The sequence below is a fragment of the Microplitis demolitor genome, chromosome 3 (assembly GCF_026212275.2).
Source record: "Microplitis demolitor isolate Queensland-Clemson2020A chromosome 3, iyMicDemo2.1a, whole genome shotgun sequence".
Lineage (NCBI taxonomy): Eukaryota > Metazoa > Arthropoda > Insecta > Hymenoptera > Braconidae > Microplitis > Microplitis demolitor.
Window position 1 is genome coordinate 8,085,280 of NC_068547.1, and position 17,067 is coordinate 8,102,346.

Consider the following 17,067-nt stretch of genomic DNA (forward strand, 5'->3'; position numbering starts at 1 on the left):
AATTGTATCTTGACTAGAAAAAATTTTAATATTTCTAGTAGTTACAAAAATCAAAAATAGAAACAAAGAATTTAAGAAACAAATCAATATCTAAGGCTCGGTTACAAGAAAACGGCTCGTTTTACGTCAATTTACTACGAGAGATTTTTTGTAGGGAATTCAATTACCTTTAAGAATAAACTTAATTCAAATTTTTCAGATAAATGATTTACGAGTTTTGGGTAAAAAATGAAATTTTTTAAAAAAACGAATAGTCATAACCATACACCTCTTAATATCAATATTAAGGGCTCAAACTTGCACAATAATTTTTTTGGTCATTAGGAATAATATTTTCACAGTATTGAAAGAAAAAAAAATAGTCGATTTTTTTGGCCCAGTCTAATATTTATCATTAATTTTGTTTTGGACAATACCGAGTTCAAGTGTTCCGGCGCTCATGTCGGACGTGACTAGTCAGGTAAATTTTTCATCTTATGCTTCACCCCAAATCACTCGAGCAAGAATGAAAATGGTAAATGTGGAATATTAGCAGCTTTTAAATAAAGTGATAGTGCTAAGAATAAATAAATCAATAAGGATATAAATATAAAAGAAAGTAGTAAAGTATTGGAAAATTGAAAGATATTCAGGTAAATAAGCAAATTAATTTATACTGGCCACCATTGAATTCCCTTAATAACTTATTCAATATATTTATTAAACCATATCTTTGTAGTAAGTATTAAATGCCTCTTGAAAGAATATATATCACAATATTAATTATAAATTATTCTCATGAATAACAATCAAAATTTTTACGTCGATTAAAAAATTAAATATGATTTATGGTTTCATTTGATTTGAACGATAACCATCTGGATTCATCGATTGCCACCTCCAAAAATCCTGACACATTTGTTCTAAGCTATATTTTGTTGTCCACCCAAGTTCAACTTTAGCTGCTTCAGCGTCTGCATACATTGATATAATATCTCCGTCTCTCCGACCACATATGACATAGGGAATATTTGTACCTGTGACTCTTTCAAACGTTTTTACTAGTTCTAAAACAGAGACACCTTTACCAGTTCCCAAGTTATAGAATTTCAGTCGTAAGTGCTCTTTTTTTAATTTCGTTATGGCTGCGAGGTGACCAGCAGCTAAATCCATTACGTGAATATAATCACGAATTCCTACAAACAAATATTTAAATTTAGTCTTCTCACTCATCTGTTTTAAATCATTCATGGGTAATTATGGTCGCAGTTCCTTGGTTTTTTATGAATCTCTATTTTCTTACCTGTTCCATCTTTTGTAAAATAATCCCCACCAAATATTTTGAGTACTGGCTTATGTTTCAGTGCAACTTGTGCGATAAAAGGCATCAAATTTGTATACGGTTTTGTAGGATCTTCACCAATTATCCCACTTGGGTGAGCTCCAACAGGATTAAAGTACCTCAGCGATATGATATTCCAAGTCTATAAAGAGTGTAAAATTTATAATACATTATTCTCCCATCATTAGCCACAAAAATATGATTAGTACTTTTTCTGCTCGAGATATATCTTTCAACATTTCTTCAATAAAATATTTTGTCCGCCCATAAACATTTGTAATATTTCCAGTTGGATGGGCTTCTGTAATTGGTAGATGGTTTGGCTCTCCATAAACTGTACATGAGCTTGAAAATACTAATTGAAAGCATTGTGCTGATTTCATTACCTAAAACCATCGTAGAAAAATTTAAAAGGTGTCGCACACATCAACATAAATTTTATGAAAGAAGTTGTATAATTTTCCGAATAAAAACGGGATATAGCAGCAGTATCGCTGCATCCCGACCGTGACAATTCAAATATTTTCATAACTGGCAGTCTTTATTTCCGGGAAATTATTTTTTTTCTAAACAACATAATTGATTTCTTACCTCAAGTAAATTAATCGCACCAATAATATTATTTCGATAATAGTGGAGTGGAATTTGCATCGATTCTCCTACTGCCTTTATTGCTGCAAAATGAATCACACAATCGATCTTATGCTGCAACAAAAAAATTTTTCACTAATCATCTATATAGAATGTAATAAAAAAATTAAAGGAAATAAAAAGTCACCTTGCTGAATATTTGTTGTAATTTTTCACGGTCAGTAAGATCACAATTGTAGAAATGTATTTTTTTCTCAGTGATTTTTTCGACTCTTTGAAGTGCTATTGACTCTCCCATCCTACTGGACACACTGTTTGAAAAATTATCAATCGCAACAACTTGATAATTATTTTCTAATAATTCAACGATACAATGACTGGCGATGTAGCCTGCACCTCCAGTTACAAAAACGGTTCCTCCTGTATCTATCATCATTTCTGAAATTTTATCGAATCTCAATTATTACGGAGTAGGGACTGGTAAAATTGTATAATAGTAAAGAGTTAAAAGCTACGTCAGATTATAGGTAGATATTTTTGTGAAAATGAAACCGAAACTGTTACTATACGATTGATAGAACTATTTTATATTAGTTTCTAGGACTGAGATAAAGTACGTTTCTCCTTGTTCGCTGCCGTCCTAAGAAGGCCACGTGCCTGATTCTGTTGTTTTATGAATATTACAATAAATAATGCTGTAAAGTAGGAAAATATATGTTCATGCGCACACACATACAGGAAAATATAAGTGAAGCATTAAAATGTTCTTGTATTAAGAAACAAGAATTAGGAATACTAAATTTTTTGAACCGGTGATTTTTTATTTTTCTCTCAGAATAAGGTTTATACGTTTACCGTGAATTTGATTGAAGATCTATAACGGTACTGCTAGTTTCTCAAGGTTAAATTCCTTCGAACAAGTTGTTGAATCTTAAATTTATTATTTTACGATTTCAAACTCGAAAATTAATTTCCGATTACGCACAACTCATTTCACTCATAACAGATGACTCCAAAACACTTAGTAAAGTTTTTTTAAATTTTTTTCACATAAAAATATCATATAAACCGGTAAAATTCAATGGATATTAAAAAACGAGATAAAATCGTAATATAAGTTGAATAAATATTTGAAAATCAAAAATGCATATTTACTTCAATCACACAAAAAAAAAAAAACTAATAACTTTGGCAAAATTTTCAGTTCATTATTTCAGGTTAAAATAATGACCAAACTGATAGATTCCTCGGATATCTTTAACGATACTCAACAAATAACTGTAAAACTTTCATTTGATTTCTGTGCATCCCCACTTTTCATAAGATCATCAACGCGCTCCTTTTCCGAACATCAATCCTAGTAGCTATTAACTTTTAAAATATTGTCATATAAATAAATTTTTAATGCAAAAGTTCACGGTATTAATTTACCTTATGATAAAATACCGTGTTAGAATATAAACATTACTTGCATAAATATAGTTTTGACCATTCTTGGTTAAAAAAGTGAATTAAAAAGGATTCAAAAAAAGTACACATATTTAATACTCTTAATTCTTCGGAGAATTCAGATCGAAATAAAAATGAATTCTTTTTAATTCTCCCCCATCAAGCGAAAAAATTATTATTATTTTAGGATTGAAAAGAATAAACAAGGATTCAATATTTTCAATACTAACTTATCCTTTTTAATTCTAAAGTAATGTTGTAATTTCTGTTCTCGCGGAGAATTCAAAAGAATGAAAGAAAATTCAATGATGATTAATACTTATTTATCCTTTTTAATTCTAAAATAATTTTGCAATTTCTGTCCTCTCGAAGAATTCAAAAGAATAAAAAAGGATTTGAAGAAGTTTATTTCTAATTTGTTCTTTTCAATTCTAGAATAATGTTATAATTTTTACCTCGCAGAGAATTTAAGAGAATGAAAGAGGATTCAAAAAAGCTTAATACTTATTTATCGTTTTTAATTCTAAAATAATATTGTGATTTCGTGCTTCTAGAGAATATAAGACTGAGTTTAACAGACAATTAGCTTTAATTACAACGTTAATTCTATAAGATAATCACTATTTTACATTGAAAGACGATCATCGAAAATATGATACCGTAAGGTTTACAGAACAACAACTTTTCAGGTAAGTAGAATACCATCTTCTGCATTAAAAAACACATTGTTGCAAATAAGGAAAACTCCAGAATCCTCAAGAGAGCTAAAGCCTTCGAAAATGGGATAAAATACTATTTTTTTCAATTTAGTCGAATAAAAACAAACTAAAATTAAATTTACAGAGCAACGATTTCTCAGGTAAGTAGAGTCCGATCCCCTGTATTGCAAAAAATATTGTTGCAAATAAGAAGAGCTTTAGGATTCTTGATAAGAGAGTACACACCTAGTTTTGATAACTGAATTGGTCATCAAATTACATCATTAAATTTCGTTATATTTTTTATCATTATCGTCGCGCTTACATTTAGCAAGTATTTATTGAATACACGGAGAGAGAATTATGGTAACTGTTCCTAGTACGTTTATGAAATATCATCCTATACCGTTATGGTAATGATTACTTGGGATTATGGGATATAGACCCATACTTTCTGGGAAAAGTTTCCATAAGTATGGGAACAATTCCTATCATTATGGTAACAGTTTCCATATCGCATGTGAAAGAATCATGGTAATGATTACCATACTCATAGGAATAGTTCCCACAAGCAAATAGTAATCGATCCTATAACCACATTGTAATGGTTCCTAAGTGTATATGGGAATAAGCCCTATGGTAACTATTCCTATAATATTATGGTAAACATAACCATCATATTATAGTAATGGTTACCATAATATTATGGTAATCATTCCCATAATGTAAGGAAATTATTACCATGATATTATGGTAATCGTTACCATAATATTGTAGTAACGATTACCATAATATTATGGGAATAGTTACCATAATAGTATGGGAATGGTTACCATAATATCATGGTAATAATTCCCATAATATTTAGAAATGATAATAATTTATTTTTTTGTAAGAAGCGTTTTTTTTTGTATATTACAAAATTTTAAGTATACAAAAAAAACGCTTATTACAAAAAAAAAATTTATTATAATTTCTAAATATTATAGTAACAATTACCATAATATTATGGTAATGATTACCATAATGTATGGGGATTATTACCATAATATATATGGGTGCCGTTCCTATAATCAACATTTGAAAAAAACCGGTTACTATGGAGTATGGGAACCATTCCCATAATATATTGTAACTGTTACCCATAATTTTCTCTCCGTGTACATAATGAAAAAATTACTTTTATTTTCGCAGACAAATGGTCTTTTTTGTGAATTTAATCAGTATTTAATTTACTAAAGTTAGAAAATGAATGATATGAGTATCTTTCAGCAACCGATTAAAAAAAGTTTCAAATCTATGGTTTTTTTTTGTCAATTTGTTTGAATTTTTAATGTTTACAAAATATTAATGATTGTCTATAGTATAAATTTTTCTAATATATATGACGATATTAAACTGCGCAAGTCTAGAAGTTAAGGCTTTCCAAGAGCTTTTGTGATAAACTAATCTTCTGTTGTATAGCGTATTTAAATGAGAGAGGTGGAAGTTTGTGGATCGATAAATGCACGCAGCTGCTAGTGGTTGTTGCGATAACTCAGCTGGATACGATAAATTGTGTGTGTTAGTCATTCATAGAATACTTATATCGTGTAATTTAGCTTCGTTTTAAAATTCATATAAATATCATACTTTGAAATGAGTGGTATTATAAAATTAATTAAAGAGAAATGAGTCAAAATGAAGCTCTATTTTTTCTGCGTAACATATCAAATTTTAATGATACGCCATAAGTGATCAGTATCGAATTCAGGGCAAGGAAAAGTTTAGAAATTTTCGTGTGTTTTAAAACCAACTAGTTGTTTAATTCATCAATGAAAACTTAATCCTTTGCGGTAAAACAATGCCTTGATTTAAATAAATATTCGTAATATATAACCGGTAGTCGAAAATAGTAATAAATCACGAACAATGACGGTGATAATATAGCGGAGTTATGATTAAATAAATCAGGATGATTTGTAGTTAAAGTCGATTTTTTATCTTTCGACACTGAAGTGCAAAACGATAAATAAAAAATAGCAACATAATTAAATAAACTATGTTTAACATATCAGTGATGAAATTATCTTCTATAGGAACATGTAAGATATTGCAGTCTTCAAAAGTTATAACTTTTATGATATTCACAGTTTTCTATATTTGTTGGATATTACCGTGGGAAGTTGCCGGAGAACATGGAAAGCAATGTAAGTGTTAATGCAGTATTTGTTAATTATCAACATTTATGGCCGGTTATTATCGGCCATTTTTCCATAGCTTACTTTTTTACATAGATTTTTAGGTGATGGAAAAGGTAAAGTAAATTAAAGCTTTTGTGTAAGTTCAAAATTAATTAAAACTTTCAAGAAAATTATCAGCGATTTCCGAGCAACCATTTTTTACAGTTAATCGTTTGAAGAAAAAAGAATATTAAAATAGTTTCCGGTAGCTATGACTATAAGCAAATTAACATTGCTTTATCTTTTTCATGACACTTTATTTCCCTTTTTTGATCTGATTTCATGAAATCCCATCAATATTTTTCGAAAAATTTCAATCGAATTTTTTATTACAAACGATTTATTATAATACCGACAGAAAAATCGAAAATTTTAAATAAAAAAAGTGAGGTTTTAACTTTCAGTACAATATTTCATCAAACATCAGAGTTTTGAGATGTTAGCAAGCTATTCGGCCTATTTTTTATGTGTGTGTTTGTGCGTGGAAGACAAAAAATTTCGACAATTAATGAATGTAATGGAACTAATTGTATGCTCACTTTGTTGTATAGCGGCCGTTTCCTCATTTTGGGCATACAGGCTTTACGATACCCCTACTTCTTTCCGAGGTGACACCCTTAGTCAAAAAATATAATCAAGTGACTAAAGGTGGACGTTAAACGGAAGTGAGTTCAATGAACTCACCCTATTGACGTGGTGTCTAACCATCGCCACCACGAGTCCAGACCTCTGTGGGCCTAACATTTCTTTCATCTCAAAAATAGAGACCTTAGATGAAGTAGGCTTGTAGAGGTCCGTCCGTGGCACTAGTTCCCTCTATTGGTTAAGGGGCGACCAAGATAAAATGGTAAGACACGCGACTTTGTCTTATTAACCTAAAAATGGTCATCTTCAGTTATCACTCCAGTTGCGAACAAGCTATTGTCCATTTCTTTTGTCCTTGGTGATTTTCTACTCTTCAAACTTTTTCTACTCTTCGATTTTATGAAACAAATGAAATATACTCTTCAACTATTCAGCAAATTTATTGTTTTTATTTCAATAGTATTCTAAATTTATATAATAAAAAGTATAAACTCGTTTTTTAAATCAGAAAATAGTATATTACTCAGCAAGGGTGGAAAATAGGTCATTCTACCCATGTGAGTGATTACTCATCCGAACAGAAGATGGAGGTTTCAAGTACTGAAATAAAGCACCCTACCTTTCTCCATGCTGTGCATATCATATTTCATTAGATGCACACAAAAGTTTTAATTTGTTTCTGGGTTTACGGGAAAAACGGTGGATGCATTAGTTTTTTTCTCATAAGAGAAAATGATAATTTTTTTACAAAAACGGTAATAAAAATTCTAAATAATACTCAATTATATTTACAAGTGTGATTTCAGAATGTTTAAGAGACATTTTATAAAACAAACTTTTTTTATAAAATTTTGGGAGTACTCTGTTTTTGCCCCTTCTTCCTTTATCTATTTAATAAGCAGGTAAATAAAAAATCAACTGATTAATCAAAAAAAATTTGTTGACACATCTGAATTTACATAAATCCATAGCTTGCTGAAACATATTTGTAGTTTCAATTAACTTCTGTGTAAAAATAAGGAGCGTGAAATTATTCAAGACAGTACATAACCGACTCATAATCATCCTGGATTGTAAAATAGATCTTTCTTGATCTAAGCAGTATTGTCACTGTAAGTATAATAATTATTTAAAAAAAAAAAACTTGTTTATGATTTATAATTAATTAATTTATTTCATTACCAATCAAAGAAATCGAGATGCGTTTCATAATTGTTTGTCTGATAGCTACTACAGTTGTTTCTGTGTCAGCTATAAATTCTCGTTATCGGCCTTACACTATCTCGATTTCAAATTCTCAAGTGTATCAAAACGTTAGCGCTCTAACAGGAAAAGGAAATCGTAATGCTCATAATACGGCTATAGTAGATGGTTACGAAAATAATAGAGTCACCAATATTAATAGTTATGGAAGTTCTTCACTGCAAGTTCTCCGATCTATCAAAATGTGATCACTGATGCAGCAGAAGGCAACAACAATTTGGCCACAGCGAATGGTTACCAAGACGATTCGTACATTAACAGAAATGAGGCTGGAAACAATAATCCTTCTGCTATCCACTTGATAAATTCTCTAGTCCATCAAAAAGCCATCGCAAGAGTAGGAAACGGAAACAACAACGAGGACAATATGGATATAGCAATTGCTAAACAAAATAATACACTTAACAACTTTAGTAGTTCTAATCCCTCTAATACCGACTATGAAAATTCTCCGATAGATCAAGAGGCTACCGCTGAGGTACAAGGAAGAGGTAATGGCGCCAGAAACATCACCATAGCAGATGCTGATCAAAATACTTCATTTATTAACGGAAATACTTATACTTGCAGGAGGATATGGCAACTTTGACAGTAAGGCAACAGCAGTTAACAAGATAGATTAATCGATCCAATTACTGAAATCTAACTAACGATATTTCATTTAGTGATTTAATAATATTTCATCAATTACAGTACAACCTGATTAAAAGTTACTGTTAGGGGCTGTAGGAGAAAAATTTCTTGGAAATGGCTTTCCCCTACTCTTATCATTTACTCGGGGATCGCTCAGTTTCTGCATATGTATGCATCGTGTTCGTGTTTGTATCCGCAGTCCTTGTATAAGTTAGTTGTTGTTTGTCATTTATCTACGCACATACTTTATTAACTTATAAAAGGACTGCAGAAGTAATCTCTTCACGACAACCGAAAAACTGCGTTCGTGGAACTAGAGTGGAGGTAGTATTTTGACACGAGCAAAAATAAATAGAGAGGAAGTAACTTATAACGAGGTTGTACTGTATTCAAATAATGATACAATTAAAATTTTAAAATTTTTATTACTTAAGATAATGTTATTAACTCATACATATACTTCGAATAATGTCAAAAATATATGATGTAAATCAATTAACACAAATGTAAAAAAAATGTACTTTTACTGATTAAATAAATATCATTAATGAAATTAGTATTTAGTATATGGTAAATTATTCATTCCTTATAAATATAAAAATCTGAAAACCGCTTGAGCTTGAAAACATTATTGTCAACCCATATTTGTGCTCATCAAGCCCGATAGTACCTTCAAGCTTTAATCAAATTAATTTTGCACCATACCAGCACTGAAACTTTAAATTCCTGCCATGTTTAGAGGGAAGAAAGTCTTTCTTTTCTTTTGTGACAAAACAAATGATAAAAATTAGCGCATGCGTAATTTTTCCCACAAACAAAGGCAACAAATTAAACTTTAAGTGTCTGAGTTTCATTCGATTTGAATTATATGTTCGACCACGCATGATTTCTTTTGCTTGAAATAACAAGTTTTATTAATTACAGATAAACTTGGCGTCATTTGCAAAAATCATTTCTTACGAGATTTGTACCGAAAAATCGATGGTGCTGTACTAACATCGCAAAATGAACACAATTTGAATTGTGCGATAACATTTCAGACCCACAGTATTCTTCAACGATTCATGTTAAGGTTTGACAAACTTCAACTCGATTGCAACGACCATCTATTTATATACGATGGCGCCCATGCTGTCAGCAATTTTAAGGTACAATTCAAACTATTTTTTATACATTAAGACAATGTATCACTTTTGAGTTATCCTATAGAACGATTGTGAAAATTTGATGTGAATTTTTTATCATAGTATTTACTAATTTTCTTTTAATTATCAGGCGGATCTGTCGTGTAGGAACACGCATATAAGCGTCGGTGCTATTTATACGCGCACAAATTTCGTTACATTAAAATATGTTACCGATGCTTGGGGTACAGATACGAATGGTTTTCGACTAGTCATCACAGCAGTAAAAGATCCAAGTGAGCATACTAACTTTTTTTAATTTGGATTTTGGACTACAAGAGAAAATTTGTAATGCACTTGTAATATAACACTTGTTAAAAATAGTTTAATTGTATTAAATAATAAGATTTTACAAGTAAAAAGGAATACATATCAAATAATACTAATGCGAATAAAAAAAATTCGTCTATCGGTTGACCCTGCGGGCCAGCCCCAAAACTTCCCGCTGTGTTCGAGTTCCTTTCGAAAATACTTTTGTATACCATTATTTTCGAAAAAAACCATTTTTAGCATTTCTTTCTCCCACGATATCTCTCGAACAAATAATCCAATTTTGATGTTTGAGGTGGCAATTGATGCGTTTTAATAGATTCTAAATCTGAATAGATTTTGGAATTATTTTGTAGAGTTGTTTTGAAGATATTCGCAAAAAACTGTTTTTCACCATTTCTTTCTCCCGTGATAACTCTCGAACGAATTATCCGATTGAGATGGCTAAGGCGGCAATCGACGCGTTCTATTTTGTTCTAGAGCTGATTAGATTTTGAAGTCGATCGTATAAGTCGTTTCTGAGAAATCAATAAAAAACTAAAAAAAAAATTTTTTTTTTTTCGTAATTCGCAAATATTTTCGAGTCTATTCGATCAAATGATCTGAAATTTTCAGGAAAGTTGATGGCCAACAAGCTCTTTTGATTGCCACCTCAACCATCCAAATCGATTCATTAGTTCAAAAGTTACAAAGAGTTTACACACACACGCGCACTCACACACACACACACACACACACACGGACATCATTCTGAAAATAGTCAGAATAGCTTTCTAGGACCTCAAAACGTCGACATCTGATGAAAACTCGATTTTCGAAAATCGGGGTGAAAACAATAACTTCCCGAAATTTTTGAAAATCGTCGATTTTCTTAGCGGGAAGTTGAAAAAAAACATAGATTTAACATTTAAGGCGTTCAAAAGTGGGTTTCTGTAAAAATAGTAACTTTGAACCGACATAACTCTATAATCGTTGGTTGTTGTGACTTAAGCATTTGAGTCATTTTTTAGAACATAAAATTCCATATGAAATATTTAGAGTTAAAAATTTTTCCTTACATCAAATAAAGTTGCACACGCGGAAAAAAAAACTGGGAATTTCTCGTATGTTCACCAGAGAAAATTTTTGTGATGCCATAGTACAAATCTCTTTGTCAACATAAGAAAAATTTTTATAACAATATAGATAGTATTAGATTTCTATGATATTCAGTTAAAATTGCACTTATAATATAGAAAAATTAGCTTTATCATGTTAAGCTTGAGTTGTTTGAGGAACTTTCTTCGAGTGGGTTAAACCACGTGTAAGTGTTGAGGTAACTATCCATTTATACAGTACTCTATGTTTCAGAGCACACCTGTAAGGATTTTAGATGCTCTATGAATGAATTTTGTATTGACGAGGATCTTGTTTGTGATGGTGTTAATCACTGCGGTGATGAATCTGATGAAGCTCCTTCAGCGCTCTGTACCGGTGAGTAAATTATATATGCACATACGTTATAACTGATCTCTCATTTTCAAAAGTTGTCAATCTCATTTATAAATATTTAACACTGAGAGACTAAAAAAAAAATTAACCTCGATGAAATTTTTTGCAAGAGTACCTTTAAATTCGAGAAATAGAATTCATTAAGCGGTGAAGCTAAAACAATCTAATATATTTATGTTTTAATCAGAATTTTTTGTTCATTCAGATACAAAAACTGCGACGATCCTTGGAATCGAACAAACGTGGTTCGCAGCTGTTTTTGTTATCGTCATAATCATCATATTGAGTATTATCAGTGGAGTAACATTTTACTATTGTCGGAAACGAACTGATGTACCGAGACATCTACATAATACACTCACCGTAAGAGCTCATACTCCAGTTAACTTCCCATGTGAGTTACGACGATTTATACATTATCGCACTTTATCATTTAGGTATAATCAATTAAAAGTTGAATAGTATCATGTAACTTTTGATGAAAAAAAAAGACTGAATAGTATTGTTATGATTCAACTACAACTTTGTTTGATTATCCTAAAAAACAGTTTCATTAATAAAAATATGTTAAACAATAGTTCACGCAATTTGATACGTAACTTTAATAAAATGTGACAAGACTGATGTCTTTTACGATGTTCTAGTGCAACAGATGTACGGATCAAACGGGGTAAACAATGGAGTGCCGGTGAATATGACGGAAATAAAGGAGCCAATAAAAATTCTCGATCCCATGATCAACTTCAACCATGTAGGAACGGGAATCGGATTAACGGGTGTAACGACTCTACCACGGTCGGGAAACTGGCTACACCCTGCAGGCCTCATGCTCGGGCGCAGCGAAGTTCGGGTTCGTCTCTATTGCCAGGCAAAGTAAAAATTCACGGATCAGACAGGTTTGTCTATTATGAATTCCCTTTTAAATTTCCCCCCAAAAATTTTTTTAAATCTCTTTTTGAGAAATCGACTTTTTATTTTGGCTGCCAGGTGGCATTTGTTCAATTTTATAAACTCAAATTTGATAACACTAATTTTTAATTTCAATAATAAAAATAAAGACATGGAATTGATTACTGATAGATAATCATTTGGTTTTCAGTGACATTTCATCTAGCCAACGAGAAGAATGGTTCGTGTAACTAAGGTAAGATGATTATAGTTCTGACTTTACAGGAAGTAATTTTCGTTATTTAATAAAATGACTGTGACAAACTGAAAATTTATCATTTTCAATTAATTGATTAATAAAGTCCAAGTTGGGACCCATTGAGGGGTCAAATAATATCTAATTATTTTACTCTTCAAGTACCCACTAACGAAAATTATACATATTACAGTCGAATTCCATTAACTCAGTTAATCTAGAGAGAAACAGAAATTTCCTAGAAGTTCCGACACTAAAAAGTAAATTACATTGCATGCGCTCGTATATCTACATTAATAATCCACATAAATATACACAGACTCATACAAATGTGTAGCATCGAGTGAGAGACAGAATCAAGATTAAGGGAAAGTTCTGAGTTTAGGGAATTCGACTGTACTAAATTTAAAAACTTATAACAACCTTAACAAAATTTTGATAAAGTGTCCAAGTGTTCTCTTATTGAACCAAGTCATTCTTATTGAGCCAAAGTCATTCGGGTTGATTGTAACCACAAAGCGAATATTTTTGTTTTAAAAGTATTTTTTTCTGATTTACAGAGACAGATCCTACCTAAGCTTGCAGGGTGGACGAAGGAACGGATGTGCCCTCACCGTCCTTTTGGATAATCGATACAAGTTCTACTTAAGATGCTGAAGAACGATTGTTGGTAATCATCAGCGCCATTGACGTAGAAATAGATCATTATAATCCACAAAATGAATACTAGTTTCTCTGAATGGAAAATTTGACTGTTTTACTTACAATAATTATCTAGTGTGATAAATATATTAATCGATAATGCATCAATTTTCACCAAACATACTATAGCAAACATAATTCGTTACATCATATATAAATATATACATACACAGGCTGTGCCAAAAGTACCAGCCCAAACTTTAAAGGTAGGTTGAGAAAAAAATCCAAGACAAAATGTTCTTTACAAATTTATCTCTAAGTGAGCAAGTAATCAGCCATTAATCGGTAAAATTAACCAATCAGGAGGAAGCTTTACCAAGAATGAGTAGAGTAGGGAAAGAGGCTACCAATAAGCATCAACGGAGCGCACTTAGCTGTGATTCAGTGGTTCTCGCAATGATTAATGCAATTAATCTCCTCTACTCTACAATCTCTTGCTAAAGAACGCTTCTGATTGGCTAATTGTATCATTTAATAATTAATAACCTGTTTGTCTGGTGAAAAAATGGTAAAAGACGTTTTGTCCTGAAATTTCATTTTCTATTTACTTCTAATGTTTGGGCTAGTACTTTTGACATACATTGTATACATATATATGTACCTATTTTAGTGCATTTTTTTACAAATATGTTTTTTTTCTCAGTCTATATAAAAGTTTATTTGTCGACAATGCAGAAAAACATTTTCCCCCAATTTGGGCTCTTGATTTAAATTTTAAAAGGTCGAAATTTATATCTAAAGTTTTCCTGCTTCAAAAACATTATAACAACGTTACTTTTTTATTAAAAATATTTCTACTCAGCCGTGATTTTAATTATCAACTTGTTATAGGGCTCAGTCTTTAAGCTTCTCTTCGGAATTGTCCTAAGCAGCTGCATTTTTAACGGTTTCAGATTATGAGATATCTGACATTAAAACATGATTATGAGTCGTTACTATTTAAACTATCGACTTACGAATAAATATCTTTAAGACTTTACTAGAAATACTTACAATTTAATACATATCTAAGTTTTATATGTTATAACAAATACAAGACTGCTTTAGTGAGCATTAAATTTCTATTATCGATTCATAATCTTCTATATAATAAATATAAGATAAAATTTACACTTTTTCAGCTAAATTTTATAGTATTTATATATTACATATCCAATGGCTATTAAATAAAAAAAAATATAGAAGTTGCGACCCGTCGACTATCGGCACTTTAATCAATGCATTAAATCGAAAAACTTCATCAACATATCACCCTACATTAATATAACTGACAAATTAAACAAAAGACCAAGTACAAAAAATCATAAAATTTCCATCAAAACGTTTTGTTCACGACCATCCTATAAATTTAACACATCCTTTGTCCCCACCGTACCGACAGTCATCTCTTATGTGCACAGGTCTGCGCAGTAGTATGCGTAATGTTCGAAAATCTATTAGATTATCACCTAAATTTAAGTTTTAAACGCTCATTATCTAAGTTAGGATTTATGTGTACATGATATTAAAGGTGCACTTAGAGAATTTTGAATTTTCTACGACTGAGATTTTTTCTATTGGCCCCGCGGAAAATTGTAGTGGGGGAAAGACTTTTAGCTCTATAAAGAAAATCTTGTTAAGTTTAGAGAGGCAGAAATTTTATGGAGATTCTAGAGAATTTGATTTGTGACGAATTGTGCTAAAATTGGATAGTGGTTAAAATCTCCAAGAAAAAGCGTTTGAAAAAATAAACAAAGCAGTTGGAATTATTGAAAAGTCTTATATATTTCTCATAAAGTATTGAGTGCAGTGCAAAATTTTTGCTCTTAATTTTTTCATTGAAATCGATAGCTTAAATTTTAATAAGCAACAACCAAAATTTTTTACAAGCTCAGGACAAGTTGATTTTTCAAAAAAGTATGGCAGAGTAGGTATTTTTTTGTAAAACGTGCTGTTCTAATGTTTTTCAAATGGAAAAACTTAACAAATAAATCGCGACCTTTTGAAATTAAAATTAAGCGCCTAAATTTGAAAAGAAATTTTCTTTATTATCTGCAGCGAAATATTCATATAGATTCAAAATTCGCAAGACGTAAGCATCCTTAATATATATATTTCTATATATATATAAAGTGATGATTAAGTATTGGAATATGAACAGTTGAGTGCATCTAATCGTCCATATGACTATAAACGATTGCATTTTTATCGACTATTTTTGACTATATCTTCATAAAAGAAACAAACATATTAACAGATAATTTTTATGAGTGTAAGACAGAAAATATACACCTTAATCATACGGACTTGAAATTTAAAATAAAGTTTAAAGAGTATTTTATACTTGTTTACTAAACATTCCGATGTATCCAAATATTGTTAAATTAAAATTATACATTGTCAAATAAAACCTTACTAGAATACGTATGCAATGATACATTGATTTTGCAGAAAATGTAACAATAATTTGTTAAAATATAAAACAGTATTGTCTTAATATCTTATTATTTTTAAAAAATACATAATACTGAGTATGAGTTTTCATCTTCAGAACAATAAATATATTACTTATGTTTTTAGTCTCAATGTTCATTAATGACAGATATAGGTATTCATCATTGGTTCATAAAATTGGTAAGGTAAAAGTGAGTTAAATGGTAATTTATACGACTGTAGCAATGACTACACATAAATCGCGATTTAATAGAAGAGAAATGACAGCTTGAACCACTTCCCAATGACGTGAGGTCACGATAAAGCAGTGAGAAGCAAGGGTAAAATAGACTATTCCATCTTTTGACACTTGAAACTGCCTCAATCGAGGAAATTACAGTCTGCGCCACCTTTCAATAACCCGAACTCACGGAAAACTACTGAGCTTTGATGATCAATACTGAAATTAGAGAGGTCAATACCATTACAACTTTTCCCAAACAAGTAAGTCGCCTATTCCGATGCTCCATTTGCCATCTCTAATACAATAGGAAAAGGTGGCATAAAAAATAAGAATTCTTCATGTGTAAAGAGGAAAATATTTACTTTATTAAGATAGGAGATTACAATTTTCATTTTTTCAGTGCGTAGAATAATAATACAAAAAATCTATCCAGATATTAATTAATGGAAATATAACATAATGCCTCTGTACAAGGAAAATTGGACATCGATAAAGGTAATAAGAAGAATTTGGTGTCTTTAATTGTAAGAAGTTTCCTCTCCTATTACAATGGTGTTATTTGAATAGAACACGTAACGTCATATAGTACGATACGGCAAATGACAAATACTAGAACAAATATAAAAACTTAATGATAGAAAAATATAAATTTGTACTTATATACTTATTGGTAATCATTAGTAATTATATAGGGGAGGGTAGCAAATGGACCCCTTGAGAGAAAATGCATATCACGCGAGTTTTTTTTCAATGATTCTATTATTTTGTGGTTCCTGAATACGTACTCAGTACTGATACATAGTACATACTAATATAACGCAACTATAAGAGATGAAAACTGAAAAAAACTTGTATTTA

At 30.7% G+C, this 17,067-nt stretch overlaps 2 protein-coding genes across 3 annotated transcripts; one reads left to right on the forward strand and one right to left on the reverse strand.

Moving 5' to 3' along the window:
- Positions 1-345: 345 nt before the first annotated feature.
- LOC103569686 (UDP-glucose 4-epimerase) lies at positions 346-3,184 on the reverse strand. The gene is made up of 6 exons (XM_008547128.3): positions 2,768-3,184; positions 2,100-2,350; positions 1,913-2,026; positions 1,531-1,707; positions 1,283-1,463; positions 346-1,175 (listed from the first exon to the last, which is right to left on the reverse strand). The coding sequence occupies exons 2-6, from the start codon at positions 2,346-2,348 to the stop codon at positions 826-828; spliced, it is 1,071 nt and encodes a 356-aa protein (XP_008545350.1). The 5' UTR covers positions 2,349-2,350; positions 2,768-3,184; the 3' UTR covers positions 346-825.
- Positions 3,185-5,547: 2,363 nt separating this feature from the next.
- Positions 5,548-15,979, forward strand: LOC103569685 (uncharacterized). Of its 2 annotated transcripts, none has more exons than XR_548936.3 (8): positions 5,548-6,248; positions 9,687-9,910; positions 10,038-10,182; positions 11,567-11,689; positions 11,913-12,101; positions 12,352-12,603; positions 12,807-12,851; positions 13,412-15,979. XR_548936.3 is itself a non-coding variant. In XM_008547127.3 (8 exons), the coding sequence occupies exons 1-7, from the start codon at positions 6,101-6,103 to the stop codon at positions 12,844-12,846; spliced, it is 1,113 nt and encodes a 370-aa protein (XP_008545349.1). In that variant the 5' UTR covers positions 5,548-6,100; the 3' UTR covers positions 12,847-12,851; positions 13,412-15,979. The 2 variants fall into 2 exon arrangements, 1 of the variants encoding a protein (XP_008545349.1); XM_008547127.3 differs by having other exon boundaries at positions 12,360-12,603.
- Positions 15,980-17,067: the final 1,088 nt, after the last annotated feature.